Genomic DNA, 27,468 nt, shown 5'->3' with positions numbered 1-27,468 from the left:
TCTGTCTGCCAAACCTTCTCCTCCGAGTTGGGAAGGGTGCCAACAATGCGAAATGCAATCCAGTGGCTTCCCCCCACCCTCCTCCCGGGAAGAGTTATTTTAAAACTTACAGCTTACTGCTCGGTGACAGCAGTGACCGGAGGAAAAAAGGGCAAGGGAGGAGGGCTGGGAGGGAGGCACTTTAACAAGGGGGGTGGGGAAAAACCCGCCGAGACTGGTAAAAAATGGTCCATGCAGCAGCAGCAGCAGCAGGGACACCTATGCCGGGACGGGACGGGGAAGGACGGCTCTGCGGCCGGCAGAGTCCGGGGCGCGGGTCGGGGCTGTGGGATTGATGCCGGTGTCGGGGGTGGCTCCGGGCGGGCAGGTGGTGCCGCGGCGGGGTGGGCGGCCGGCCGCTGGCCCTGCTGGCCAGCTAGAGGCTCCGTGCGGGCCCGCGGGGGCTCCTCTCCCCCCGGCGCCGAGGTGAGGGGAGGGCGATCGCCACAGGAAGTCGGCGCCGGGGTGGGCTGGCACAGGGGCGGCGGAGAGACCCGCCCCGCCCGGCCCGAGGCCGCAGTCGTCGTGCCCCATGTCCTTGCCGGTGGTGGTGCCGGGTTCCTGCTGCCCCGTCCCGGGGCTTCACCAGGCGGCGGCGGACGGCACCGCCGGCACGACGGGCTCGCTGCGCGCCCCCCCTCCCTTCCTGCCGCCCCCCCGCCCCGCTTTGCCGCCGGCCGGCCACCCGCAACCCGCCGCCCCGGACCCCGGCACCGCGCTGCCGCCGTCCCGCCCGCTGCTGTCGGTGGCGGTGCTGCAGATCGTGCTGGGCTGCTCGCTGGTGGCCCTGAACTTCGGGGCGCTGTCGCTGAGCAGCGCCCCGCAGGTGAAGAACGCCTGTCCCTTGTGGGCCGGCTGCTCGGTAAGTCACTTCAGCCCAAACAAACCCACCCGCTTGCTAGACGCGGTCGGAAACGGGGGTTTCTCAAGTCGTGGGGTGTGTAGATGTTGTACATTGCTTTTGTGCCTTGTACACCGTTACTCTAGTGAGAGAGAGAAAATAGCGATGTTCCTGGCGAAAAAAAAAAAAAAGGATGGGTTTATGGGTTTATGATAGGTTTGTAAAGAGTACTGAGAGAAGTTATCCCATCTCCCATTGTGCCCTGCTTTAAACTTCACCTTTGTAAGTACAAACGATGTAATAGTTTCTATTGCAGAAGCTAGGCAGCAGTAAGCAGAAGCTACTAATGAGTGGGAGACAGGTAGATCGCGCACAGTTTGTGGGCCCTTGAGCGATGAGCAAGTGATGTTCTGAGGCTGCTGCTGGTGTGAAAAGCATCGGCCAGTCCCTTGGTTTAAACATTTAAATTGTGTTTCCAGTGTTGTTTAGAACCTGTGGAAATGTGTTTAATGATCTGTGGTTTGGGGATCAAGTACTTCCTGTTCGTGTGCATAATGCAATTCTCATCCCCAAAAGTATAGACAGACTTTACAGCAGGGGGAGGGGAGGAAACCCACAGCATCCAAATATGTAAGTTTGGTATCTCTCTTGTGATCTTTCATCTTTTTCTTTTCTTACCTTAAATTAAATCAAGTTTAAATATATGAAAGCTACGGACTGTCTTTGGACCCTGCACACAGAACCATGCTTACACTTTTAAAATGTTTTAAAATTGCACATGTGAAATAGAAGTATTTAGTCTCTTTAATAATGAAGAAGGGAGTTTACTTTTTTAATGCTAGCTCTGAAACAAGAATATACTCAGTTGGAAAAGTTACCAAACATGCCTTTCAGATGTAGCAGCATGAGTGAAAATTTTAGTCCAGAAGCAACCTGGAAAGGTTGCAGCAATTAAAAGCTGGAATTGAGGATGTGTCTGGTTTTTTTTTCATTTTAGATGTAACATGCTGGTTATAATGCACTGGTTAAGGGCACATCAGGAATATTTTGAGACTGACTTTCTTTTCATATATCTTACAGCTTTAACAAATGTAATGAAATAAGTCTTGTCTTTAAGGCAAAAGAGCAATTCACATCAGTACTGATGTGCTTTGTTATAAAATCATGTGACTATTTTGCACTCACAGAATTCAAAAAATAATTGGTTATGAAACTGCAGAGTTACGTATGTGGTTTTGCAACACCAGTGATGATATTGGTAGGTGTTTTTTTAGCCAAGTCATATAATGCACGTTACGCTAAATCAGATTGATCATGTCAAGTGAATGAAGTTACGGAAGAGATTTATTAAAAATGCTAGTGGGCAACTTCCTGCTTGTTCTAGTCTTCTTGTTTCTTTTTAGGGTAGGAGTTTGTGTGAATTGGCTTAGTCACAAAGTCCCACGAATTAAAAGCATACCAGCTTATTTGCGGGACCTGCTGAAAAACTGATTTGCCGTTCTTTATAGGGTTCTCATCCTTGCAGTGAGAGAGTATTTGGGTATGCTGTTTGCTTCAGTTCTACAGCAATGCCTTCCCCTTCCTTAAGTGTTTTGCCCTGTAAGTTAGAGTCATAGGGTTCAGTTCTGTGATTCAGAAAGTTTGGTCTAACAACTACTGCTGCAGAAGAGGATGCTTTTACTTATTCTTCTTTGCTCGTGCTGATGCTGGCATTCTTCTGACTAGACAGCAAGTCAGTTCAGGGAGATCGTTTTAGTGCTCTTCTGTGTTTTTGGTGCCATTCATGCTCTGGGAGTTAGTTCATCAAAATGGTCATAAGAGGGACAGAGTCAGCACAAGGGGAGAGGCAGGAATGGGTACCCACAGGCACTTAATGAAGTGATGGGGTGGTGACCGAGGGTAGAAAAGAGAGAGTTTTTAGATTTGCTCTGCCATTTTGCAGAAAACAAGTACTCAGTTGACCGAAAGTAATTTTTTAGGCAATTGCTGAGGTTGGAGTTGCTGGCATAACTTCTTGTCCCCATGCATGTTTTCTGGGAGGAAAAAATAAGAAAACAGCAGAGTAAAATTTGGTTGTGTTATTTCACAGGATGCTCTTAGGAGTGAAGAACCTCATCAGCACAGGCTCGTATTCTCTGCTTTAAAGTGGATGTTCGTATCCTTCATAACACTTCTGTAGTGTTCCAAAGTACCTTTCACCAGAGCAGTGATAAATACCATGTAAACAGCATTTTGTGAACAGTTGTTCTCTTCTTGGTGATGCTGTGTTTTTTTTGATGTTGTAGGTAATCTTATCTGGAATCTTAGGCTTGATGGCATGGAAGAGACCAATGGTGGTTTTGGTAAGTATGGATTAAAGGTTCTTGGAAGGAAATTATTAGAAGATGATCCTGATTTAATACTCATTGGTAATTAAAAAAAAGAAATCACTTCTTTGTCCTTAAAAATATAGACTGTACTGTTTTTTTGTTTTTTTTTTTTTTTTTAAATTGTAGAGTCATAATTATTGAAAGAGGAGTCAAAGCCCATGAAAGGGCTGCACAGATGGACTCCCCATAAAGGGCGAGAGTTGACCATGTCTGGAGAAAGTGTTAATGTTATAGCAGAGTGCTTTTTATGTTTGTGTAATTATAAGAAAACACTGTTTTAGTATAAATAACTTAGCACTCTGAGCTGCTTAAGCTTAAACAAGGGAGTTGGTTTTAAAGCTTAGCTCAGTTGTACTCTTTTAGTGTCTGATGGCAATACTTAGGTTAGCTCTCAAACCTGCTATCCTAGAGCAAGGATCCAGTGTTACTGTTTCAAATACAGTTGACATTACATTGCTCTGAGAGAAGTAAATTGATGTGCGGGATATGTAAACTGTTTCTGTTTGTAAGTGAAATCTGAATCTGTGTGGCTCTTAATGTCAGAGTTGGTATTTGAAAAAGTAGTTTTGAAGTAGGTTTTGGTTTGGTGGCTTTATTTATTTACTTGGTGGCGGTTTTTTTCCTTTTTTTTTTTTTTTCTTCTTTTTTTGCCTTACTGTCACTTCTGAAGACTTTTTTGAGGCCAAAGCAGTTGTTTTATTTTTATGCAGCACTTGTTTGGGATACGCATGGTCATCAGAAAGGAGTACCAAGGATCAGATGCAAGAGCTGTGGATGAATTGCCGTTCTCAGTGGTGCATTGGTTAGCACAGGCAGAGCAAAGCAAGTTTTTTACCAGTTCTGTGGATAGAAGGAGGAGCTTGGTGTCTGGGGCTTCCGATCTGGAAGGACAACATTTTCATAAAAATAAATGTAAATGCAAATGCCATCTGTCTCAAAATGCCTGCAGCTTGCACAGTGCTCCCTGTTTCTAGATTGCCTGTGTTCGTTGCTGTTTCTACAGCATGTTGTTGCTGTAGTTTCCTTTTGGCTCTTGTATCTCTTTCACCCTTTCATATTGCCCTTTGTATAAACTTTATGGGCTCTTCCCAGTTTTACTCAAATATGAAAGCATTAAACCCTTTCTTGTCCTTTCATTTCTATCAGATGATCTTTAGGACAGCCAAGTGCTGGAGCAGATTGCCCAGGGATGTTGTGCTGCAGATGGGGATGTTTCTGCAAGGAGACTGTTTAAAGCCCTGAGCAGCCTACTGTGATCTTGTAGCTGACCCAGCTTTGAGGAGGAGGATACACTAGAGTCTTCCTGAGCTGCCTTGCAGCCACGGTTATTCTATGATTATGCAATTCTATGAACCTGTATTTTTTTTTTTTCTTATTTCTATGGGTATTTTATAGAGGTCTGATTTTTGAAAGCCAGATTAGATCAGACTTGACATTGGGAAACCTTTCTTTACCAAGAGGGTAGTCAAACACTGGAACAGGCTTCTTAGGGAGGTGGTTGATGGCCCATGCCCGTCAGTATTTAAGAGGCATTTAGACAATGCTTTTAATAATATGCTTTAACTTTTTGTCAGGTGGTTGGACTAGATGATCATTGTACATCACTTTCAACTGAAATATTCTGTTCTATGTGCAAAAAAGGAAATTATCATTAAACATTTCGTGAGGCTAAGGAAATTATGCACTGAAGTAGCTACAGTGTATCAAGGACATATTGTTAGTTTGTGTAAGCATATTTATTTTGGGCTAAATTTCTATTATATCTACCCTCTAGTAACTTGAACATTTTCTCTTGGGAGTTACGAGGAGTTGTATGAGTTATAAAAGCAAGTTTCCTAAATATCTAAGCAATGAAACTCCTTATAGAGCCATGGCTTAGAGTTATGACATTCATAACTAAATCTAGAAAATGCATTCATAGCTAAAATGCTGTGACTGCCTTCCAGCTGTGACTGCCTTCCCCTTTTTACTCATATGCAAGGTCCTTTGCACTTATTTCTTGTAAATACACTTCCAATGGATTCCTCTCTCCCGACTTTTGGACTGAATCCCTTTTCCCCTTGCCTGCACAGAGCCACCTCTCTGCTGTGAAGGAAGCAGAGATTGCACAGCTGTCATGTAGAAACGCCTTCATGCAGCAAGTGAGCTTTGTGGAAAGGATTGGTTGCACATGAAGGTGGCTTTATAAGATTGCTGTTGAACCCAGATATTTAGCATGTTGGGTATTAGAGCTGTGCCAGAAATCTGAGGAGTGATACGAATTACCATTTTTTATGTTGCAGCAACTTAATGTCAGTATTTAGTTGTCTTTATACAGAGGTGTTGGACTGTACACAACAGTTAAAGTGTAAAGTTTGGCATTAAGTGGTCATTATTCTTTCTCATGTATAGTTACATCTCAATCTACAGGTACTCTCTTGTTCGTAAGGGCGGGCCTCTTCTCATCTTTCTTCTTATGCAGAGCTGTTTTCAGTCACTCAGTTCAGTTTCATAATTTCTTCAAATTGTACAAATACCCACTGGAATTCTTCATAGGCATCCAAACCCCCCAAAATAGCTTTGTTTTCAGCTCAAATTGGATAATTATGTCTAGATTTTAATTTATCATGGTGTGTACTAAAAGCTCTCAGATGTAGCCATTAGGCTGTAATTAAAGGTAGATGGTTGAGCTCCATAATTTAGCCCTCTTTCCTTCCCAGAGCTGGGTCTTGAACAGAATTGTGGTGGCTGGTGAGTACCACAGAATTTGCCCACGAGGAAGTGGTGGTGGTCCTCAGAGCAGTTCGTGGTGGGGTTTATGCTTAAGAACATGGTAATGCTGTTTCTTGTGACTTCCTGTATTACCTTATTTGTGGTTTCGATTGTGAGTTTGCAGTTACTTAAGGAATTTTATAATGCAATTCATGTTTATCTTTGCCCCCTTAAAAAATACTGGTTATTTCTAAAAGAAACCTGTTTGCTGCTCTGATTTAGGATTTTCATCTCTGAAACCAGCTGGAGTACACCCATTTGCCTGCAGCTCCTTTGCATGGCAGCATCTAGCTCCTCCAGTAAAAGGGCGGTGTCTTGCCTCACAAGATGTTTCTCTCTGTCTTGCCCCTTTAGGTGATGATTTCTCACTGCCTGGGTTAGTTTCCTTGTGAACAGCCAGGCTGTCCTATGGCTGACACTTCAATCTGAGGCATTGGTTGTGGGGAAAAACAACCCAACTGTTGTGTTTTGCCCATGGTAGCAAGGCTCTGGTGCTGCTGGCGCTCGGAGAAAGCACAGGGCTGGGGTGTTGTGAGAAAGGAGCTGGGGGTGGGATGTGGTATCAAAGGCAGAGAGAGCTGCTGTGTTTTGGTTGCTCATGTTTTTCCCCTGGAGAGGAGAGAGGAAGGGAAACACACTAGTTGTAGCAGGCCCTTAGTAGCACTGTCTGTGGGAGAAAACTAGCCTTGAAGAAGGCTGGCTGTGACCTGCTGGTAAATAAAATTGAGAGCCACATCAGTTGTTTTTTGCCACCTGGGCTGTATTATAGCATGGGAAGATACTAAGTAAATAATATGTCCCAAGGACAGGGTACTGCAAGGCAAAATCAAATTATAATCGTTATCTTTTGAGGGATGTTCTTGCAGGGGAGGCTGGGCCTCCAGCAATACAGCTGCTGAGAAGCCTTGGCTCTGAAATCTTCCTTTGCTTTTAGTTGTCTGAGGCTTATCTGATCTGGGTATCAGTTGTCATTTGACTTCAGAAGTCAGCTTGTAACACTTGTGCTCTGAAGCTGATTTTTCTTCCAGAGAAGAAGCTGCTTCCCGTGCATGCCTGTCTGAATGTATTTAATAGGGAACGGGAAACTTTTTTCCCCCCTCTGCAAAGTTGTTTGGGTATTGACTGTCAACTGTTCTGGTCTCAGTGTTACTCTCTACTTGTATAGAAGCTAGTTCCTTCCTCCCTGCTTCTAAACTCCTTCCTTTCATAGGGCTTTAAATCTTACTTTTAACTGAAGGAACATAACTTCTTTCAGGAAGTGTATCAGTTCAGCATTGTTTATTTGATTTTGTATGTATTGAGGGCAGTTCACATCTTCGATAGGCCAAGCTTCCTATACATTAGCCTCTGTCCTTAGTTGTATACCATTTTGGACTAGCCAACTTACTGTGAGTTTGTGTTGCATTCCCAGGTGTTGCCTGGAGCCATACGTGCTTTGCTGAATGCAGAAGCATTCTGCTAGTGAAACATCCTTTCCTTCCCAATCACATACAAATTAGTTGCAATCCTGTAAAGTGTGCTTTTTAGGAGTCTTTCTGCTTGTGTTGTTTTGGTTGTTTTGTTGTTTCTTTTTTTCACCAACTGTAACAGAGACTTCAAGTTAAGCTTATCTCTGCTGGCTGCTTGGGTTCTGCTGCTAAAGAGAAGATTTAGCCGTGAAGGCATGAAAAGTGGTGGGAGTGCAAGCGTGCAGGCAGATGCCATCCTTTTATGCTGGGTCATGTGTAACTGCGGCATCTGCAGGCACTGGGGAGCGGTTTGGTACCCACAAATGCATATGGGATCCAGAAATTAACAGGGCAGGAGCAGGCTGGGTGAAAGCAGCTCTGGCTTTCAGGTACATCAAGTGCTTTCTGGTTGCACAGTTAGCTAGTGTGCCAGCTTTTGTGTTCATACATGCTGTCAGCTTCCCTGTAAATGTGGGGGCTTGACCTTGTTGTGCTGAGGACTCCAAAGCTGCACGCAGTACTCTAGGCGGGGTATCACCAGAGTGGAGTAGAGGGGCAGAATCACCTCCCTCCACCTGCTGGTCACAATTCTTCTGATGCGGTCCGGGATGTGGTTGGCTTTCTGGGCTGTGGGCACACATTGCTAGCTCATGTTGAGTTTCTCATCCACCAGCATCCCCAAGTCGTTCTCCTCGGCTGCTCACAATCCATTCTCTGCCCAACCTGTATTTGTGCTTGGGATTGCCCCGACCTACATGCACTTGGCTTGGTTGAACTTCCTGAGGTGACACGGGCCCTTCTCTCAAGCCTGTCAAAGTCTGCCTGGATGGCATCCCTCTCCTCCAGCATGTCAATTATGCCATACAGCTTGGTGTTGTCGGCAGACTTGATGAGGATGCACTCAATCCCACTGTCTGTGTCACTGATAGAGCTGTTGAACAGCACTGCTACCTGTGCTGATCCCTGAGGAACGCCTGGTTGCCTCATGGCCTGGTTGTCTCATTGCCTCAGTGCCTCATGACTGGTTGCCACTTGGACATCAAGCCATTGGCCACAACTCCTTGGGTGCGACCATCCAAACAATACCTTATCAAGCGAGTGGTCCATCCATCAAATCCATGTCTCTCCAATTTAAAGACCATGCTTTGCATAAGTCCAGGTAGATGATGTCAGTTGCTCTCCCCTTATCTACCAATGCTGGTAACCCCATCATAGAAGGCCACCAAATTTGTCAGGCATGACTTCCCCTTCGTGAAGCCATGCTGGCTGTTACTAATCACTTCCTCAGTTCCTACGTGCCTTAGCAGAGTTTCCAGGAGGATCTGCTCCATGATCTTGCCGGGCACAGAGGTAAGGCTGACCAGCTTGTAGTTCCCTGTGTCTTCCTTTTTTCCCTTTTTGAAAATGGGGCTTGTGTTTCCCCTTTTCCAGTGAGTGGGAACTTCACCAGACTGCCATGACTTTTCAAATATAATGAAAAGTGGCTTAGCAATTTCATCTGCCAGTTCCCTCAGGACCCGAAGATGGACTTCATCAGGTGCCATGGACTTGTGTACTTTTAGGTTCCTTAGATGCTCTCATACTTGATCTTCCCCTACAGTGGGTGGTTCCACATTCTCCCTCATTCTCTGGTTCTCTACATTCTGCCTTTGCCTTCTGCAAGTTGGGTGATGTGGTTAGAGCACTTGCCAGTGAAAACTGAGGCAAAAAAGTCATTGAGTACCTCAGCCTTCTCCGTATCCCGAATGACCAGGTCTCCTGTTTCCTTATGGAGAGGGCCCACATTTTCCCTAGTCTTCCTTTTATCACTGACATAGAATTTTTTCTTGTTGCCCTGGATGTCCCTGACCATATTTAACTCCATCAGGTCTTTCGACCACTTTAGATCACTAGCTGCTCAGATAGTTTCTCTGTATTCCTCTCAGCTACCTGTCCTTACTTCCACCCTCTGTAGGCCTCCTTTTTGCTTTTGAGTGTGTCCATGAGCTCCTTATTTATCTGTGTCAGCCTTCTGGCTTTTTTTGCCTTACTTCCTCTTTTCTGGGATGTATTGCTCCTGAGCCTGGGGGAGGTGATCCTTGAATACTAACCAGCTTCCGTGGGCCCTCTCCCCTCCAGTGCTTTATCCCATGGAACCCTACCAAGCAGATCCCTCAAGAGGCCAAAGCCTGCTCTCCTGAAGTCCAGGGTGGTGAGCTTGCTGCGCACCCCCTTCACTGCCCTAAGGATCTTGAACTCTACCATGGTCACTGCAGCCAAGGCTGCCCTTGAGCTTGACATTCCCCGCTAGTCCCTCCTTGTTGGTAAGGACAAGATCCAGCATAGCTCCTCTCCTCGTTGGCTCCTCTACGACTTGGAGAAGACAGTTGTCATAGACACATTCCAAGAACTTCCTGAATTGTTTGTGCTCTGCTGTGTTGTCCCTCCAACAGATATCAGAGTTCTTACATGTGTTTAAAATCCATATTTCAAGTCTCATGTAAGCACAGATGGCAGATTGTAAGGGCATACATGAAAGTAGGACTTCATTTTATCCACTGCTCTGCTTGTTCTTTTTCCAGTACTCTATTACTCCTGCCACTGCTGGTCTTTCAGATGGTTTATAAAACTGAAGATATTGTCCAATTTATGAATGGGGGTGTTCTGGTTTTAGTAGCCAGGAAGAAATAAAATCATATAACCAAAGTCCCTTTAAGTATCTCTGTCCTCGCTGTCCTCAACAAATATTTTCATTTTTTTGTGCTGCAAAATAGTTTTGGAAACTCCATGCAGAATGAATGTCATCTTAAGATGTTTCCTCTTCAGGTTTTGTACTGATCTAAATGTGTTGAGAGGTGAACTTGATGGATATGACATACAGTGGAAGTCAGATGGCTTGCGAATCGTACATTGCACTCCAGAAGAACCTTTAGCTGCCTGTACTTTTCAACAGTTGAATGTATTTTAGTAGTGCACAACTAATAAGGAAGGAGAAAAGACAAAGGTGTTTGGAGTAACCATCTACCGGGTTAAGATAAGACACCCAGGGCACTGAAGGCATGGGGAGTTTCGAAAAGAGAAGGACTGCCGTTCACAGCTTCAGTTTGGGAATGGGATTTGCAGTGCCGTAGGTTCCTTGAGTTGGGTTCGTGATCCTGTTCCCATTGCTATTAACTTTGTTTTGCTGTTCCAGGCTAACCTGTTTGTTCTGCTGTCTGTCATCTGTGTTCTGCTGAACGTGGCTGGATTTATATTAGGATACCAAGGCATTCAATTTGTGTCCAGTGTACCCAAATGCAATTTGGTGAGCAGACGTACTGATTTACATGTATTTCTTCACGGCATGCTACATAAGCTTGCCATGCTGGGATCACAAAATGTGCTAAGGGAGAGATGCAAGTAATGCAGCTGGCGTGGGGGCTGGTATGGGGAGAGAGGGGGAAAGAAGGAAAACTCTTTGTTTCAGGCCTTGATTCAGTTCAAATTGTGAACAGCCTCACTGAAATCCACAACAGTATTTTTGTTGTCTGCATTCCCATACACTTCCTATACCTGTAGAGTGATTTATGTAGGTGGAAGACCTTTGACGCTATGACTCTAGAGAGTGTGGCGGCAATTATCTCTATATACAGAAACATTGAATTTCTACTTGAAAACTAAGATGACAACATTAATTTGAGGATTACAAACAATAGTGGCGTACAGATGTAACTATTACTGATTTGACTGGGAGGAAATTATAGCTGTGAGTTTCACTCTATCTGTAGAGATGCAAAATATACTCATGAATCAAAGAAAATGTGTACACTCCGTAGACAGTGGCTTACACGTTAGTCAAAGAAAGAGTTTCCAGGCTGCTGTGCATTTGAAGGAGCATGGATACTAAAATTGCTTAGTAATCAGTGCAGCTTTTATTACAACTAAGTTTATTTAAATGTCTTGAGCATATCAGTAATACTTCCTTTCAAATAAGAAGTATGCATTATATAGCTTTATAATGCATGAATCACTGGCATACCAACTGTATAAATTTCATTTTATGAGCCTGTATTTCCACTTTGCTTTGTGGTCAGAGGTATAGTTTATTTTGCAGGTAAAAATGTTGCATAAAACAGCTAATAAAAGTGGAGTTTTGTGTTTTTAAAGGCGGATATGGGTGAAAACAAGATTTGTTTCTGCTGTGAAGAGTTGCATCTCACCAAATGCACAGAAGAGACTGCGCTGAAGCTACACCACATGAAGTCCTGCATTGCTGCACACCTTCTTTTCAAGGTACCCTGCGCACACTGCTTAACGTGGCTGCTTTGATAATGTCCACACTTGTGCGACAATGCCATACTGAGGTGACTGCTGTGTTTACTGTGAAAAATTCGGTTATTTTTCTGGTCTTCCACACTGGTCAGAAGCTCTTTATGGCTCTGTAACAGGTGGGTTTTTTTCTCGTATCTGGGTTTTGACCAGTGCATTGCTGATCCAATATGCAGTTCTTGTCTTTTCTGTGTTTTATGCAACCAAATCCATAGCTGAATTTGGACAAGATTACATGGGTAAATATGGTGTAAATTTTTGCTAATAGTTTGATGCCTTCACTGGTCTTTTGATCTTTTCATCCTTCCTTGGCTTACAAATTGCTACAATACAACTTCCAAACAACATAATCTTCAAACGTAAAAGTGCTTTAACATTTCTTTAATGGTGATTATCTCGCATCTGGAATTCCCATGGGAAAAGTTAAGAGAAAGGCTATAATTCTTGGCTGAATAAATGGACTATAAATTACATCTGAGTGGTATTAAACCCTTCTGTGTCTCTCTGTCAGGATACACAATAGGGCAAAATAAGCTTTTGCAAATTACTGCAGTCTTGCAGATTATCTCTGCTGAAGACTTCATGGCATATGTTTCTAAGTAATTGTCATGGTCATCCATGTGTTTTCTCTGTTTGTTTTTGTTTCAGATTATATTATTATTATTATTATTTTGACATTTACAAATACCTTGACTTAATATTTTAATTTCCATAATCTTCATGTTCTTCAGAAAATTCTCTTTGCTCTTTGTGCCCTGAATGCTCTCACCACCACGGTTTGCTTGATAGCGGCTGCCCTGCATTACTTACAGATTTTTGCAACAAGAAGATCCTGCACAGTAAGTGAGGGCAAGGCATTGCCCGCTGTAAACAGTGGTACCAACAGTATTGCTAGTTTATACACAGTTCAGCAATTTTTTGTATCTCGGAAGGTTTTTAACAGAAGTTTCATTTGATTAGGATGAATCTCAGATTGAAGACCAAGGTCATGTTTTGGATCCTGATGATTTTGTCCCACCTGCGCCACCTCCCTCCTACTTTGCAACTCTTCATTCTTATAATCCAGAGACAAGTTGCAGGTAAACCTCTACATGCTTTTCCTTTCTTTTAGCGTTTTTGAAACACTGCGTAATGTTTTTTCTTTTTTTTAAGATAATTTTCCTTGTTATTAACTGGAAAAGGTTCGTGACTTTAGTGGGGGGGGAAAGAAAAAACTTGTTGATTTAGGAGTCAGCGTAAACACAGTGTCGGTGAAGGGTATAATTCTGTGGTTTTCACTTTAGATTCTGTAGGAACTGTTTCTGGGTAAGAGAAATACTGCAATTTGACACGGCTGAAACCTTTTACGGTGGTGTCAGAAGCAGGTTGGGACAGCGATGGAAATTCAGGTGCAACCTCTTGCCAAGGCTTGTGCGAGAGACCCCTGAATGGCAGCCTGGGGCCCTGTGGATCTTCCTGCCAGGGTGACTCCCTTTCTCCCTCTTCGGCAATTAGTGCTGACTGAAGGGCATGTTTTGATTATACTGCTAGGCTGCATACCGTTGTCTCAGTACTTGCACCTGGTATTATTGCTGGGCTTCCCTGCAGTGTCAGCTGAGGGATGGAGGATAAGGGGACCATGGGAGGATGGGTTCGCATATCAGAAAGAGAAGGATGATAGTGAGAAGCCGCTGCAATCTCTTCCCCCTCCACCCCTCCTTTTCTTTTTTTTTATTAATTACTACAAAGATGAAGGGAAGAAGGATTTGGAGGAGGATAAAATAATAGCTGTATGAATTTTTTTGTAAGAGAAAACGTGCAGAAAATGTTTATGTTGCAGAAGGCTGCCTTTGGTATAATTAGTCTTATGAAACACTAAAATGTAAATTTGGTGGGGTTTTTTTTGTGTTGAGGAAGAATAGGGCTAAACATCAAGTAGCTTGTCCGTTAAATACAAACTTTGTTATTTTGTGTACTGCTATTTAGTAGCGTCTATATTTCTTGCAATTCAGTGGTGACTTCTGGGCTTTGCTATCCTTCATTCTACAAGTGGTTATAAACTCTTCAGAGTAACTTGCAGGTTAGGTTTTTTATTAGTTTATAACTCAGGTGGGGCTGCATTATTCTGCTATGACCACACCATGTTTATACTTAAAATACCATGATGCTCAAGCAGGCTGTATTACTTTGCTCTTGTTCAAAACTCCTGCTTTTGCAGCGTACAGAACTGGTTAGTTTATTTCACTGTTTCATCAGGAATAGCAGGCATGATGGTCAAGATTCTGTGGTCCTTGCAGAAGTAATTACAGATCCTGGGATTACCTGAAAAATGGTAACATGGCACAGGAATAGATTTTAGAATGAAAAAGTTGTCTAAAACACCAAAGACTGGGGTAGAATTCCAAACATTACTAAAAACCTCCAATGTGAGTCTTGGCTCAAGCTAGTTATGAGAACAGAATGGAGTGCGTAATGATCTCTTTGGAAAATTATTTATTGAAATATGCTTGTCACAGTTCCCCTGCTTTAAAACGAGGCTGTCGTTCTTTGTCTGGCATGTCATTCTAGATGGTTATCGCGTTCCCAGCAGCAGTATTTCCCTTTGTCTATTTTCAGCACAGTAGGAGCCACTGAACTACATTTAAGGCTTCTGTGGTCTAACATTGGGTAGTTACCTTGCCTGTGACTGCGTTAAAACTGGTTGATAATAACATTTGAGCAATGATGTCGTCTTTCTGAAGTCATGCTACTTGTTTCAAGGTGCTCGGGGTAGTTATGCAGCAGTGCAGAAGTTAAAGCAACAGACAGACTTAATTTCCGTTCTTGGCAGCTGAGGAAATATGACTCACCCCAGGCTGGATACAGGGTGTCCAGCAGAGTGGCTGAGGTGGGACCTGGCCTTTTCTCAGTTAGACTCTTCACACTTCTCCCTCCCTCCCCTCTTTTCCCCTCCCTGCCTGGTCTGTACCCTGAGCGCCGTGCTACCTCTGTGACCTGGCTCTCTGTGCCGAGGTCTCACGCACCCCGCATCCCAAACCTTTGTGTGAAAGGGGGGTGGCAGCGACTGCATCCAGGGTGGTGAGCCACCATCTGCAAGCTGCACCGGGGGCGCCTCCAGAACGGATACATACCCTTGAGAAAGGAAGCACTGCGGTGATCAAAACATGTGCCAAGGACATAGTTGGAGTGGGTTGCCGTTCTCCTCAGCCCTGTAAATTGCAAAGTCAGAGGCACTGCCAGCAAAGCCAATTAATTGGTTGGTTTGTTTGTTCATGGGAAGACACATTTGTCTTACTCAGTGGTAGACAAAACAAACTACCAGTACAAATGTCTGTTCAACTCCTACCTCTTATCATATACAAGGAAACGGCAATTAAGTTGTTTTTCAGGATTGGCACAACAACATTAACCATTACAGCCGAGTTCCCATGTGAAGAATAAAATACAAAATGTTATAAGGCATGTGAATTCAAGGGAAGAGGCGATACATGTGGGGCAGCAAACTAGTCACATGTGGTCTAGAAATCTACCCCAGTCCAGTTTAAAGTACCATTTGGGGACCAGAGGCATTTGCCAAAATGCCAATCTGCTTATGCAGGTCGTGTATGCTCAAATTCAGTATGTGTCTCAAATTAGACCCATGTGCTGCTGACAGTTGTTTCTTAACCACCGAACACGTTCCTGCTATTGAAACACTGAAGTTTCCGGGAGGCCAAAGCCCTGATGCTGCTGTTGATCTGAGGTATGAGTGCAGAAGGTAGGCGAGAGGTGGCCGAGGATGCACCTTCCTTCTTCAGTATCCCGCTTACCAGCAGCGGCACAGAGCCTCCCCGCGGTCTGGAGCAGTCTCTTGGCGGTGGGGTTCCCTGAATGAAAAAGCTTTGACTCCTATTCCCTACCTTCCTGTATCATCACTTCAAAAAGAGCTGCTGGCTTTCTGTCTGGCACAAGAATTCACCTTGCTTACATAAAAAGAGAGAATGGCAATAAAGAAGTAAAGAACAGATTGACAAGTGTGCACATCCTGGAAACGACTTTTCGATTAAGGGACTTAAGGGAAATGCTTTTCTAGTTGTGTGTTCTGTATTAAGTTTTGACATGATATAATTCTTGGATGCCACATTAATTTTCAAGGCATGACTGAGCTGTGTAGGACAGGTGTGTTTAAAAACAAAACTAAGATTCAAGAAATTTATAATTTTGCGGCCTACACTGAATGTAAGCTCAGCACAAACATAATGGAAAAATGTGAAGAAGTAATGTCAATGGAGCATCATACTCCAAAATTATTCTGAAGCTTTTAGGGACAGATGAAATAGGCTAAAATTAAAAGCCATTTTAAGGTGTTATATGTCTTCCATTTTTAAGATTAAAACAGCAATGACCAGTTATCAAAATCTGTTCTTTCTTTTCCTCAAATTTCTCCATGCAGTGCCTCCATTACTTTGGCAGGAGCATTTCACAAAAGTGCTCTGCTGTTCTCTTTTTGGAAGTTTTATTCTTTTCCTCTGTAAGCAGCCTTCCACAGGTATTTCCATTCACTCTGCCCTTTCCTCTTGGCTTGCAAGAAAATAATTTTCATGGTCATCTTTGCTCTTTACAGCCAGCGTCCAGAGAAGCCATAAATTCTGGGAGGAAGGACTTGCTCTTGTGTAACATTTCTTTGTAGAGAGATCACATCCACTGGTGATAGCTGTAAGCCTAACATGGGTCCTGAGACCAAAATACGTGGAATTCTGTGGGTTGCTTGAGGTTCCAGCTCAGTACCAAGCCCACAATTTAAAATGTAATAAAAAGCAGAGAAAAATTGAGATGCTTTGGGTCACAAACTTCTCTGAAGGTCCCCTTGGCAGCTCTGCTGTTGACCACCACACTTTCTTCCGGTGTTAATGGGGTAACAAACTTACGTTATCAAAATTAGCATTTGCCAAGAGGAATTTGTCCAGGCGATGTTCTGATTTCTTCCCTACCTCACAAGAGGAAGATGATACAGTAAAAGGCCTTTGGGACTTCTGCTGTAGTTAAGGTTTCATAGAGCTCTTTGAAAAATGAGAAGGAAGATTAACCATGAGATATATTTGCCTTATAATACAAGCCTTCATGAATTGATCAACTATAATATTATACAAGCATCACCACAAAAATAGCCTTTAGTTTGAGTTTGCCTTTTTCTGTGCAGCTGCGTCTGAACATAAAGCATGAGATCAGAAGTATCTTGAATTTAAGTTATAATTAAGTAATAATTAAGAATTTAGTACACAAAAATTGGAGGTAGGCTATCACATTTGGAATGACCACCTGTATTTGCATCTCTTGAAACAAAACTGGATTTCCGTGAAGTGAAACTGAAATGGGTTCCTAGGCGCAGTACTGCCCAAAGGCGTGTGAAGCTCTGGTGAACTAATTGCTAAGGAGCGATTGCCTGCCATCTTCTGGGAAAATCCCTTGCAGCTCTTGGCAAGTTCATTATCTGTGGCTGAGATCCCAAAATCTGAGCAGGCCCAGCAAAGCCCTTGGAGCTTGGTAGCTGACAATGTTTTTCTGCAGCTGGAAAGCTGTACTGGTGGAGTTGCTCGGTGTTGTTTGTTGCAGGATGCTTGGCTCTGGTGTGATCCAGTTACCCCATGCTTATGGAGCGCAAATCAAAGATGTTGGAGTGTTCTGCCCCCTGGACCCACCTCCTCCTTATGAAGAAGGTGTGTGCAGCCAGAATGTCTCTAAGCAGGTATGGCTCGCAGGAGTTTAAAGTGTAACTTGTTTTTCTGCTATAAAGTTGCACTGAGGCACGGTAAACGTATGCCAGGAATCTTTTCATTTCAGAATAGCAGGAGAATATGTTTGGTTACAAACGTGGCTGGCTGTAAATTTCACTGAAGACTTTAATTAGTCGCTCACCTTTAGAATTGAAAAGTTTTCCCTGGTTGGAAAAATGTCTTTAAGCATGGGAGAAAGATCAAAATACACTGTGTTATTCTAGAGGACCCCTGTGCTGTCTCCTTGCTTTACTTCCCTTCTGCACCTGTACTCCTCCCATGTGGGACTAGGTCAGGGTTTTGCCATGGTCCCTTTTCACTGGTGTTTTCAGAAGACAAGGTGCTTTTTTTCCAGAAAATACTCAGCAGGATAAAATTGGCTGACCCGCATGATGAACATTAATTTTAGACGTTCTCTAGCCTTGGTTTTGCAGTGGAATTAAACACATATCACATAGTCACTTGTCCCGGTTTGAGGTAGAACCAAACGAGTTTTCAGTAATTTTACTTTTCAATTAAGCCTCTTCTAACTGAACTGCACTCCCTGAAATTAGCGGCATATTTTTCAGACAGTGTCTGCTACCAGAGTGATAAGGCCTGATGTTTATAGGAATGGTATGCACAGAGGCTCCTGCTTATACCTACTGCTGTAACACCCAAGGCCAGGTAACTTTTGTTGTGTGCCACATTGGAGGATCAAAGCAGGAGAGTGTAGAGGCGTCACACCTGTGGGGAGGAGCAGACAGGACAGGTGACCCAAAACTGACCCACAGGGTTTTCCATCCCATATGCATCATGATCAGTCTAAAAGCTGAGGGATCAAAAGGATCAGCCTCTTTCTTTCCCAGTCCATGTGTTCCTGAATCCAGTTCCTGAGTTCGCTTCCCATGTGGGACATTCCCAGTGCCTGCAGGTGACGTGATTGTCATCATGGGAGCTCGATATTGGGTTTTTATATATATTTTATATATGTATATATTTATTTTCTTGCTGCTATTATTATAATTTCTTTTTATTATTAATATTTCATTAAAGTAGTTTAGTTTCTTTTCAACCCGTAAGTCTCTGTTATTCTCTCTCCCTTCTCTGGGGAGAGAGGTTAAAGAGACCATCTGTCATTTGTTTTAGTGGCCAGCCCAGCCCAAACCATGACATTACTGTGCAGTTGTTCAGTTTCTAAGGTGGATGTTGCAGTTCTCAGAAAGTACCAGCAAAAAGATGGTGGCTTGTGATTGTTCAACTTTTCTATTTCATTCCAGGAAGATGCACCGGAGATAAGTGGTGTGGAAGCTGTTGATTCGAGGGAAGTGAGTGACAGGGAGGCCTCTCAAGGTAAAAAGTACATTTTATATTTTTCTCTAGAATAATTCTACCCAACCCAGATGACTTAATGTAGTAGCAGTGTTATTATTTCTTTGAAAGACAGACACCATATTTCAAGTCAGAGATACAGAATCGTGATTGTTTTGGGCAGTAGGAACAGGGATTAATGTTTAAAATAAATAAAAAGTTGTTTGCTCTTAAGATACAAAAAAAATTTATTTCCTTCTTAGTAATCAACAAGTTAGTTGTTGACTCTATGTCCATACATTGTAAGAAATGATGTCCAGCTCAAGTGCTTCCATTTGCTTTGTGTACATGATGGTGCCAGCTTACATTTTGTTGCTGATGAAAATAGGAAAAGGATAAAATAATGTGTTGAGCTAAATGTGGGAATTACTCTGTTACTCAGCTGGCAGTGGAAGAATCACTAAATAGTGATTTAGTGGCAGGGGGAAGCCCCAAGCCTGTTATTTGACTTCTCAAGCTACAGGAAGACTTCGGTGTGTCAGTTGAAATTGTCCTTACTAAGTGGTGGCAGCAAAAAAAAAAATACATAAACCCATACTTTAATCAAATAACCAGTCTTTCAAAGTTCGCTTATACTCTGCCAGTCTGCCTGAAAACTCTGAAAACAAGCACTTAAATGTTTCTGATATCTCATCAGTTATGATAACCAGAAAGAAATTCAGAAGAGGTGCACCAAAAGTCTAATTCTCAAGGACTTCTTATTCATAGAACTGCTGTTGCTTTCTCCGGGCACCTTGAGCACAAATGAAAATGAGATATCGAACATGAGGCTGCGCCATGGTGACTGGTGAAATTTAAGGGAAGGGAAAACAGGGAAAGAATACTATAGAAAATGCAAGTGTTGTGAAAAAAAAAAAAAAGCCATGATGACTCATTTTGTGAGGTATTGTTTGTATTTAAAAACTTCCTTTGCAAGCAAGCAGACCCGAGCATATCTTTTGAACTGGTTTGTCCATCTTTTTTTTTCTTCTCTCTTTCTTTTTTTCCTTTTTCTCTCTTTTTTTAATAAAAAGGCCTGTAAAGAGACATTTAAATCTCAGCCTGACCAGTCTCTTCGTTTATTTATATCTGGGGAGGTGTACTGGGTCTGCCGGGGATGGAATTAATTTCCTTCCTAGCAGCCCATATGGTGCCGTTTTGAATTTGTGACCAAAACACTGTTGGTAACACACCAATGTTTTATCTCTTGCCAAAGCAGTGCTTGTGCAGCACTGAGGCCCGCCCCATTTCTTACCTGCCCCCTTCCCCAGCGAGTAGGCTGGGGCTGGGCAAGAGGCTGGGAAGGGACACGGCTGGGACAGCTGACCCCAACTGACCAAAGGGGTGTCCCGCACCGTATAACGCCCTGCTCCGCAATAAAGGCTTGGGCAGAGTTTTCCAGGGCTGCCATTGCTTGGGGACAGCCTGGGCATCGGTCAGCTGGTAGTGAGTGATTGCTTTTGCGTCACATGTTTTAATTTGGTTTGGTTTTTTCTGCATCCCCTCCCCGCCCCGCCCCAGCCCCCAATAAACTGTCTTTATCTCAACCTGTGAATCCTCTCACTTTTGCCTTTCCAATTCTCTTCCTCATCCGCCTGTGGGGGAGTGAGTGAGCAGCTCTGTGGGGCTCAGCCGCCCACTGGGCTTAAACCTCAGCTGGAGGGAAGTATAGAATCATAGAATGTGTTGGGTTGGAAGGGACCTTTAAAGGTCATCTAGTCCAACCCCCTGCAGTAAGCAGGGACATCTTCAACCATGAGGGCATATGTTGGAATTGTCGTAGGGTAACTCCACGGGCCATCTCAAGTGATGCAGAATAACAGTCTGTAAATAAAAGCCGAACTTTCAGTTTTGCTGGTAGTCTGTCATGCCAGGGCATTTGTGTGTGGTGCCATGATTCCCTTGGCCTCGTCAGGACTGATGGACCAAGTGTAGCTCCCGATGGGTGTTAAAGCTTTGCACTACTCTCAGGCAGCAGAACGCGGGGAGTCCCGGCTGCAGGAGGGGCCATAAGCTTCTCTGTGCCAGCCAGAATGGTTTCAGTGACTTCAAAAGCACTCCTGTCAAGCAAAATGGGGCTTTCCTTGCCAGCTGTAGCAGGAAGACATGCAACCTTCTGCTGATGGCTGGGGATGCTTGGCAGCTGCTCTATATCATCACATACTAGGTACATGCATTTCTAGTACACAGCAGCTTAAGCCAGTTATCTCTCTGACATTTGAAACACTAATACTATGAAGAATTATTATAAGATCATGAAATTGGTTAATTAACTCGTTGGTATAGTAGTTTAAAAAAACCCAACTTCTCCAGAGTACCAGTAGCACTGTACCTCAAGGACTGACTGCTAGCACAACTCCACTGATTTTAAGAAGTTTATATTGGCGATGGATTCTTTAATCCTGCCCGACTCTTGGTCTGTCACGCTTTGTTGCTGGGTCCTGCCTCCTGACTTGCCACGCTGTTGTCTGCTGTGTCACTGTTTCTTCTCTTTAGAGATTCTAGGCTGCATTTGTGTAGGAGATGATAAGGTGCTAGGCTCAATAGGTATGTATCATCCAAGCCTTAATTTTCTCAAATGCTCCAGTCACTGGCATGTTTCTGTCAGAGTAGCAGCACAGATGTTTGCCATGCCCTGAATAAGAGACTGTTACATTAATTTGATTTTTTTGCTCTTGCATAAGCAAGAACATTGTTTCCTGTGATATGCCCGGTGCCATCAGACGGAGGTACAGAATCAGGCTGGGTGAGAAATACATAGCTTCATCTTGCCTTGTTAACTAAAAAAGACAGTTGTGGGAATCACAGCATATAATTTCACCCCAAGGAAAAGGAGGAATGTTGATTAATTGGAAAGATGAACCATATCACAAGAATTCAGGAAAATCTTTATTTTAATAAAGAATCTGATGAAACAAGCTTTTTAATTCCCTTGTAGGGCCTGGTGACTGATTTATGAGCTACCTAACTGCAAACAGTGGCTGACCTCTGTGAGCATATCTTGGTACAACTTCTTATATGGAGGAGGATTTCAGGGTCTGTGAGATTTGGTTTTCTCTCCAAGAAAGCTGTAGCTCCCTTCTCTCAGACCATGTAGTTTAAAGTGAGGTTTATACTAGATAAAACTGAACTGTGTATTTTTTTTTTTCTACTCCAGTTGAATAAGACTGAACAGGTTTCTGCAAATGTTTAAGCAGGCTTTAGACCAGTGTTACTGACGAGTGTGGGCATATGCACGCATATATGCACCTCCAGGCTTTTGTGTCCAATCATTACAGCTTGAGGGGGAGGGGGCACAAAAAAACGAGAACAGAAATAATCTCTAATAATGGCTTCTACAGATCTGCTTTATTCTCACTACTTTTCCTTCACCTTTACTATTCGTAACTACTCAGGTGAAGAAATTCCTGAGTCTTCCAGCAGAGTGAGCCTTTCACCTTCGAATGCAAGCCTGGTGCCTGAAGAAGGAGCATGCAGGAGAGCCTTCAATCCTTTGCGGAAACGGTCTAAAAGTTACCCTGTGCTGCACAGCCAGTTGCTTCAAGGTGAATTGATTTTTCTGTATCAGTGCTTGTCTAATGGGTCCTTAAAAGAACATTTGTCAGAGGGTTAGTACTTCAAACCTAGTGCCTGCGGAAATCAGCTACTGTCTCCCAACAGAGTACCTACATTAGAGCAGTTTGTGCTTTGCCAAATCTTCTCCACCCAACACTTTAGTCTTGCAGCTCTTCAGGCTTTCACATCTTGGACGCGGGTCTGTAGCAGACATTGCTGGTTTCGGGCGGAGGGAGAGATGGTGGAAGATGAGGAGGAGGGAGATTTCTTCATGTTTTCAAACACTGGCACGTAAAAGCTTGCACAGGCAGTTGTCAGTGAGAGCAACTTAAAGTAAAATTAGCTTAGGTATTTGGTATTAGCCTATAAATTTACACCCCTACATATCTCAAAAAAACCCAAAAACTCAAAACAAAACCCTCACTGGAGAGCTGATGAAGTCTGTCGAGCTACCTTGATGTCAGTGATCTAATTCAGTTGCTGTGGGAAAACTGCGAGTGTGGCCGTAGAGTCCTTAATTCTGCCTTAAAAATACACTAGTCAAGAGTCTTGCAGGTTTCATTAGAGGATATTGTATACAGTAGCTGCTGATACACACTGGCACTCGCTCAATGTAAGGGGAGAGGGGGCATGTTAGTAACAACCAGTTATTTTGAATATAGGGAGCCCGCCTGGCTGGGTTACACTTACTGTTTCGTGGAATGGTTTTATGTCTCTGCAACATCACGTGTTTTGTCTTTTCCTCCCGTCAACTTCCACCGCAGCGCCCCGGAGAATCTGCTGCTGAAGCAGTAGTTCGGTGACACAGAGCCTGTTCATAGCTGTGCGAGTGGAGCAGAGCGTTCCTGCCGTAGCATCCATCGGGCAGCAGCATGCGGGCGCTTTAGGCTGGGTGTGAGGGAGGCTGGGTCTGTTCAGCGCTGCACCCGAGACTTAAATACACGGGTGCTGCATAAAGGGAACAACGGAAGTTGCTTCACGTTCGTTAGTGCTGTTCTTGCTGGAAAGTCTTGGATCGCCTCCCGGTGTTGTTGTGTTTGGCATAAGGCCAACATTAAAGTGCTTCTCCAACAACCTGTAGGTGCTCTTACTTTTTTTTATTATTTTAACAGGGCCAAAAATTGGTGATTGTTATTTAGACCAAATGCAAGGGAACTGATTCCCTGCTGCCCCTTGTTTAGTATTTGCAAGGTAGTTTTATATGGTTTGTCATTTTTTTTTTCATTAAATTTCCACTTTGTAGTATTACTAGCTTCCAGCTTGACAAAGATTTATTTTCAGATATTTTGTAACTAGCTGAAAGTTACAAAAAATTTAGGAGAGATCATAAAAACCTTCAAGTTTTGCTTAACCAGCCTCGTATAACTGTATGTTAATGTGAACGCTCAACGCTCATTTCAGGTCTATTCAGAACAGAAGCAAAAGAGGAAGGAACTGATGCATGCTAAATGGCAAACAGCTTTCCCAGAAACGTCCCTCCAGACCCTTTGACGTGTGATAAGCACTCAACCATAGCTACAAACTACTCTGTTTCACAGGCATTTTCTCTAGAGTACATCCAGTACAGAGTGATCCTTGCGTGCCACCCTGACCATGCCAGACCGTGAGGTTTTGCATAGTTAAACTCTGCACTACATTGTCACTGAGCCGGGGTAGAAATCTCAGGGGGTACTTGTGGAACAGTCCTGTGAACCAAGTGGATTGTTTGCTTTGTTTGACCTTTGTCTTCAGGGGGAGCACCCATCTCTGAAGCTGCAATGCAGACTGACGTAAACCCACAACTCTGCCCTGTCACCTTGCGGAAGAGTTTAAGAGCAAGAACTTTGAGGGGAAGACCCCAGTCTTTGGTAGACTACAAGTCTTACACAGCCACTAAACGGCTGGCGGCCTGGATCCTAGCGCAGTCCTGCAGCATGAGCCCTGACATAAACGAATTGGTGGAAAATATCAAGTCTGTTTTAAAATCAGATGAGAAACATATGGCAGAAGCTATCACCAGTGCCACCTTCCTTGAGGAGGTAGTCTTATGACTTGTATTTATTGGGTGATGTGGAAACCCAAGCTGGCCTTGGTTTGGGACTATTAGGTTTATATTTGGCACTCTGCTCTGTGTATCAAACTTTGGTTTTATCTAGGGAATGTGTGAGATACTGTGCAGCTGTGATGTCTCTTGCTTTATCAAGCATACAGCCAGGAAGGTTTTCAGAAGGCGGAATACTTGTGTATTTAAAAGCTGAAGGACACGGTCTTCTGTGGTAGAATCATGAACTGTAAATAACATGACAGTGTTTTATACTGAGCGTGGCAGGGAAGAGATATTATAAAGCATTTACTATTATAAAGTGGAAGGAATGCAGGCTGACAAGAAAATTTTTATATAAACCCACTCAAATCCACTTTTTGTAATTGGGTCCCAGTATAATAATAAGATATAGTACTAGAGGAAGAAAAAGCAGAAAGTAGAAAAATGTGCTTGCATTAATGGAATGAATATTCAGAAGTTTCAGATATTACAGACTTCATCAAACAAATGTTTTGGTAGCTTACAGACCAGTTGGATAGATGAGTCGATTCATACATGGTACAAGTGATTTGCTGCAACTACTGGTTTTGCTTTGAGTTCTCATGCAAAACACATCCAAGATTTTAATTAGGCTCTGCAGATAAAGTGAGATTTGCCCCTGCAGCCTACAGGCAACAGAAGCCTCAACAAATTTGACAGAAACAGCTGAAAAAAAAAATTCCTTATGAGAATTTAGTTTATCATACTGCCCTGAAGCTTATTACAGTCTGGTGGCTTCTGCAGGAAGCAACATTTAGGTTCCTATGGGGTGAGCCAATTCTTGTGCAGCTTAAAAAAAACCCACAACACTCACTCCTTTTCCCAATTTGGATTGCTTTTCCCATGCCTCCTTGGCAAATAGCAGTTTTAGTCTCAGAACTACAACTTGCTTCTTCCTAGTTGGGTAAGAAACTATTCTAATGGAGTAACAGCCTGAAAACAAATCTGATTTACATTTATTTTATTTTTTTTTTCCCTTTTAAAGGTGATGACATTTGGCCAACAAGCTGTGTCCTCAAGTGCCCACAGGTCACCTTTCAGGCGGCATCCCAGATTGCTGCACCTGGAGAGCTGTGGTGACCTGAGTACTTTCACCACAGATGAAGATCAGCTAGCAGAGCGGAGGGTCCAGAGAGCACGGCGTGAACGGCCCCACAGTCTTACTGGTGTTGTCAGGGAAACTGTACTTTGAGCTGGTTTCTGTCTTTCTTTGAGCTGGTTTCTGTTTATTCCTCAGTAGAGCACTTCTGTCAGACATACATGCTGCACAGGAAAATCATCTCTGAACTGTGGGTAGAAGAGTGTGTTGATAATCCTTTTTTTTTTTTTAATATGTATGTATATACCGGCACACTCAGACTCCTGAGGGGAAGCTTGTTCCACAAGCCTATGAAGCAGATCGTAAGCTGCCCTACTCTGTTTGTGATGCAGCACTGCCCTGTTGCATCTCTGCTCTATCCCCACATAGGCCAGATTTGCTTTTTTTACTCAGCTTACACGAGAGACAGCAGACTGGCTCTGTGCCTGGCTTTACCAGGGTGAGGGAGGGACAGTTAGCAACGCATGTGTGCACTTTGTATCTCATTGGAGAACAGGGCCAGCGTCGGCCTGTGTTCATCTGGTGTGTGTTATCGTAGCTCCACTGATATTAATATTTTGTCCTTTAATTTTTTTGCTGGCATATAGCAATTTACCTCCTAGGAGAGGTACTTGTTACATACCAGCTGACAGCTCGTACACAGTCATCTCAAATCCTCTGCTGACATGCAGGTGACTACCTAACGTTGTCTGTCGCTAGGATGGCTAAGTATTCCTGCTGCCATTTTAATGATAAAACTTCATGTGAAAATTTATTAGACGGCTCTCCCACTGAAAACCAGAAAGCTTTAAAGTGAGTTTTAATTAAGCTTGTTCAGAAGTTGAAACTGTGCAGTATGGTTTGACTCACTAAAGATAACTTGAATAAAATGAAATACTTATCTTTACACTAGAATTGGTGCTTTATTTTTCCTGTGTAGTAGGAAGAATACATTAGGGATATTGAGTTTTCTGCAGCACTGTCCTATTGCTACATTTTGCTCTCAGAAGCGCGAGCGCAGCAAGTGAAAATTGAGGGATTTTTGTCTCGGAGAAGGAGGAAAACACCACAGGAACACACTGCTTCATTATGCTAGCCTTTACCTCAGCTCTGTTATGTATTTTGCCATTCCACCAGATTTAAGACTCCAGCTCAACTTGCTGGAGTTGCATCATCTTAAGTGGGAGTTCTTTCAGATCTTCAGCATTACGTTCCTTTTCCCAGTTGTTCATTGCCCTTACAAAACTAGATTGTGGAAGAGGAAAATCACACACACCCCAGCAGTGGAAACTGTACTCACAGTAGCTTTTGACAGCGCTTACATCGCTGTGTATAAACTCCCGGCAGCACTACAGGGAGCAAAGTCTGCAAAGGTCCCCAGGCTACAAGTCTGGATGCAACATAAGCTTGTGCTTGACTTGATCACAATTCAGTTAATTGCTCATTATCCCAGTGGAACGGGACTAACCTGAGCTAAATTTCTAATTGCCAGGTAATTACTCCAGGACAAGTGCCAAAATTGTTTATAAAAACTATCAATCAAGTTATTACACAGGTAAGGTGTTTCCTTCATTACCTGCACAAAACATGACCTGTTTTTTAGCCAGTCGTGCTTTAACAAGCACCAAGAGAAACAATGGGGGAATGGAGGGAAAGATTTAAAAAAAAAAAAAAAAAAAAAAAAGAAGAAAAAAAAGAAAGTATTCAGTCATCAACTTTTCTGAGCAATACTCACCGCTCTGCTATCCCTGTTCCCTGTCCCAGAGGTCTGCACCCACCGTAACCAGCATCACTGCATGTGGAGAGCGCTTATGGAGCAGAGTCAGGGTCGGAGCCGATCTGTTCTCCATGTACCTCATGTAACACACCTGCAAATTTTGTAGCTGAATCAGCGCGTAAAAAACAATACTGGAATTCCCATATTTCTTGGAGCCAGGCCTGACCACCGAGCAGGCCAGTTTCTGCAGCCAGGCTGTG

At 43.3% G+C, this 27,468-nt stretch overlaps 1 protein-coding gene across 1 annotated transcript; it reads left to right on the top strand.

Moving 5' to 3' along the window:
* Positions 1–212: 212 nt before the first annotated feature.
* Positions 213–26,810, top strand: ENTREP1 (endosomal transmembrane epsin interactor 1). Its single transcript, XM_063320603.1, has 11 exons — positions 213–901; positions 3,166–3,222; positions 10,621–10,731; positions 11,574–11,699; positions 12,467–12,574; positions 12,696–12,814; positions 17,307–17,439; positions 18,727–18,799; positions 22,192–22,341; positions 24,083–24,369; positions 25,399–26,810. The coding sequence occupies exons 1-11, from the start codon at positions 572–574 to the stop codon at positions 25,603–25,605; spliced, it is 1,701 nt and encodes a 566-aa protein (XP_063176673.1). The 5' UTR covers positions 213–571; the 3' UTR covers positions 25,606–26,810.
* The last annotated feature ends 658 nt before the right edge of the window (positions 26,811–27,468 follow it).

Source organism: Chroicocephalus ridibundus, chromosome Z (assembly GCF_963924245.1).
Source record: "Chroicocephalus ridibundus chromosome Z, bChrRid1.1, whole genome shotgun sequence".
In the NCBI taxonomy this organism is placed as follows: Eukaryota; Metazoa; Chordata; class Aves; order Charadriiformes; family Laridae; genus Chroicocephalus; species Chroicocephalus ridibundus.
The sequence above is the reverse complement of the archived record's forward strand: the minus strand, read 5'-3'. Positions and strand labels throughout refer to the sequence as shown.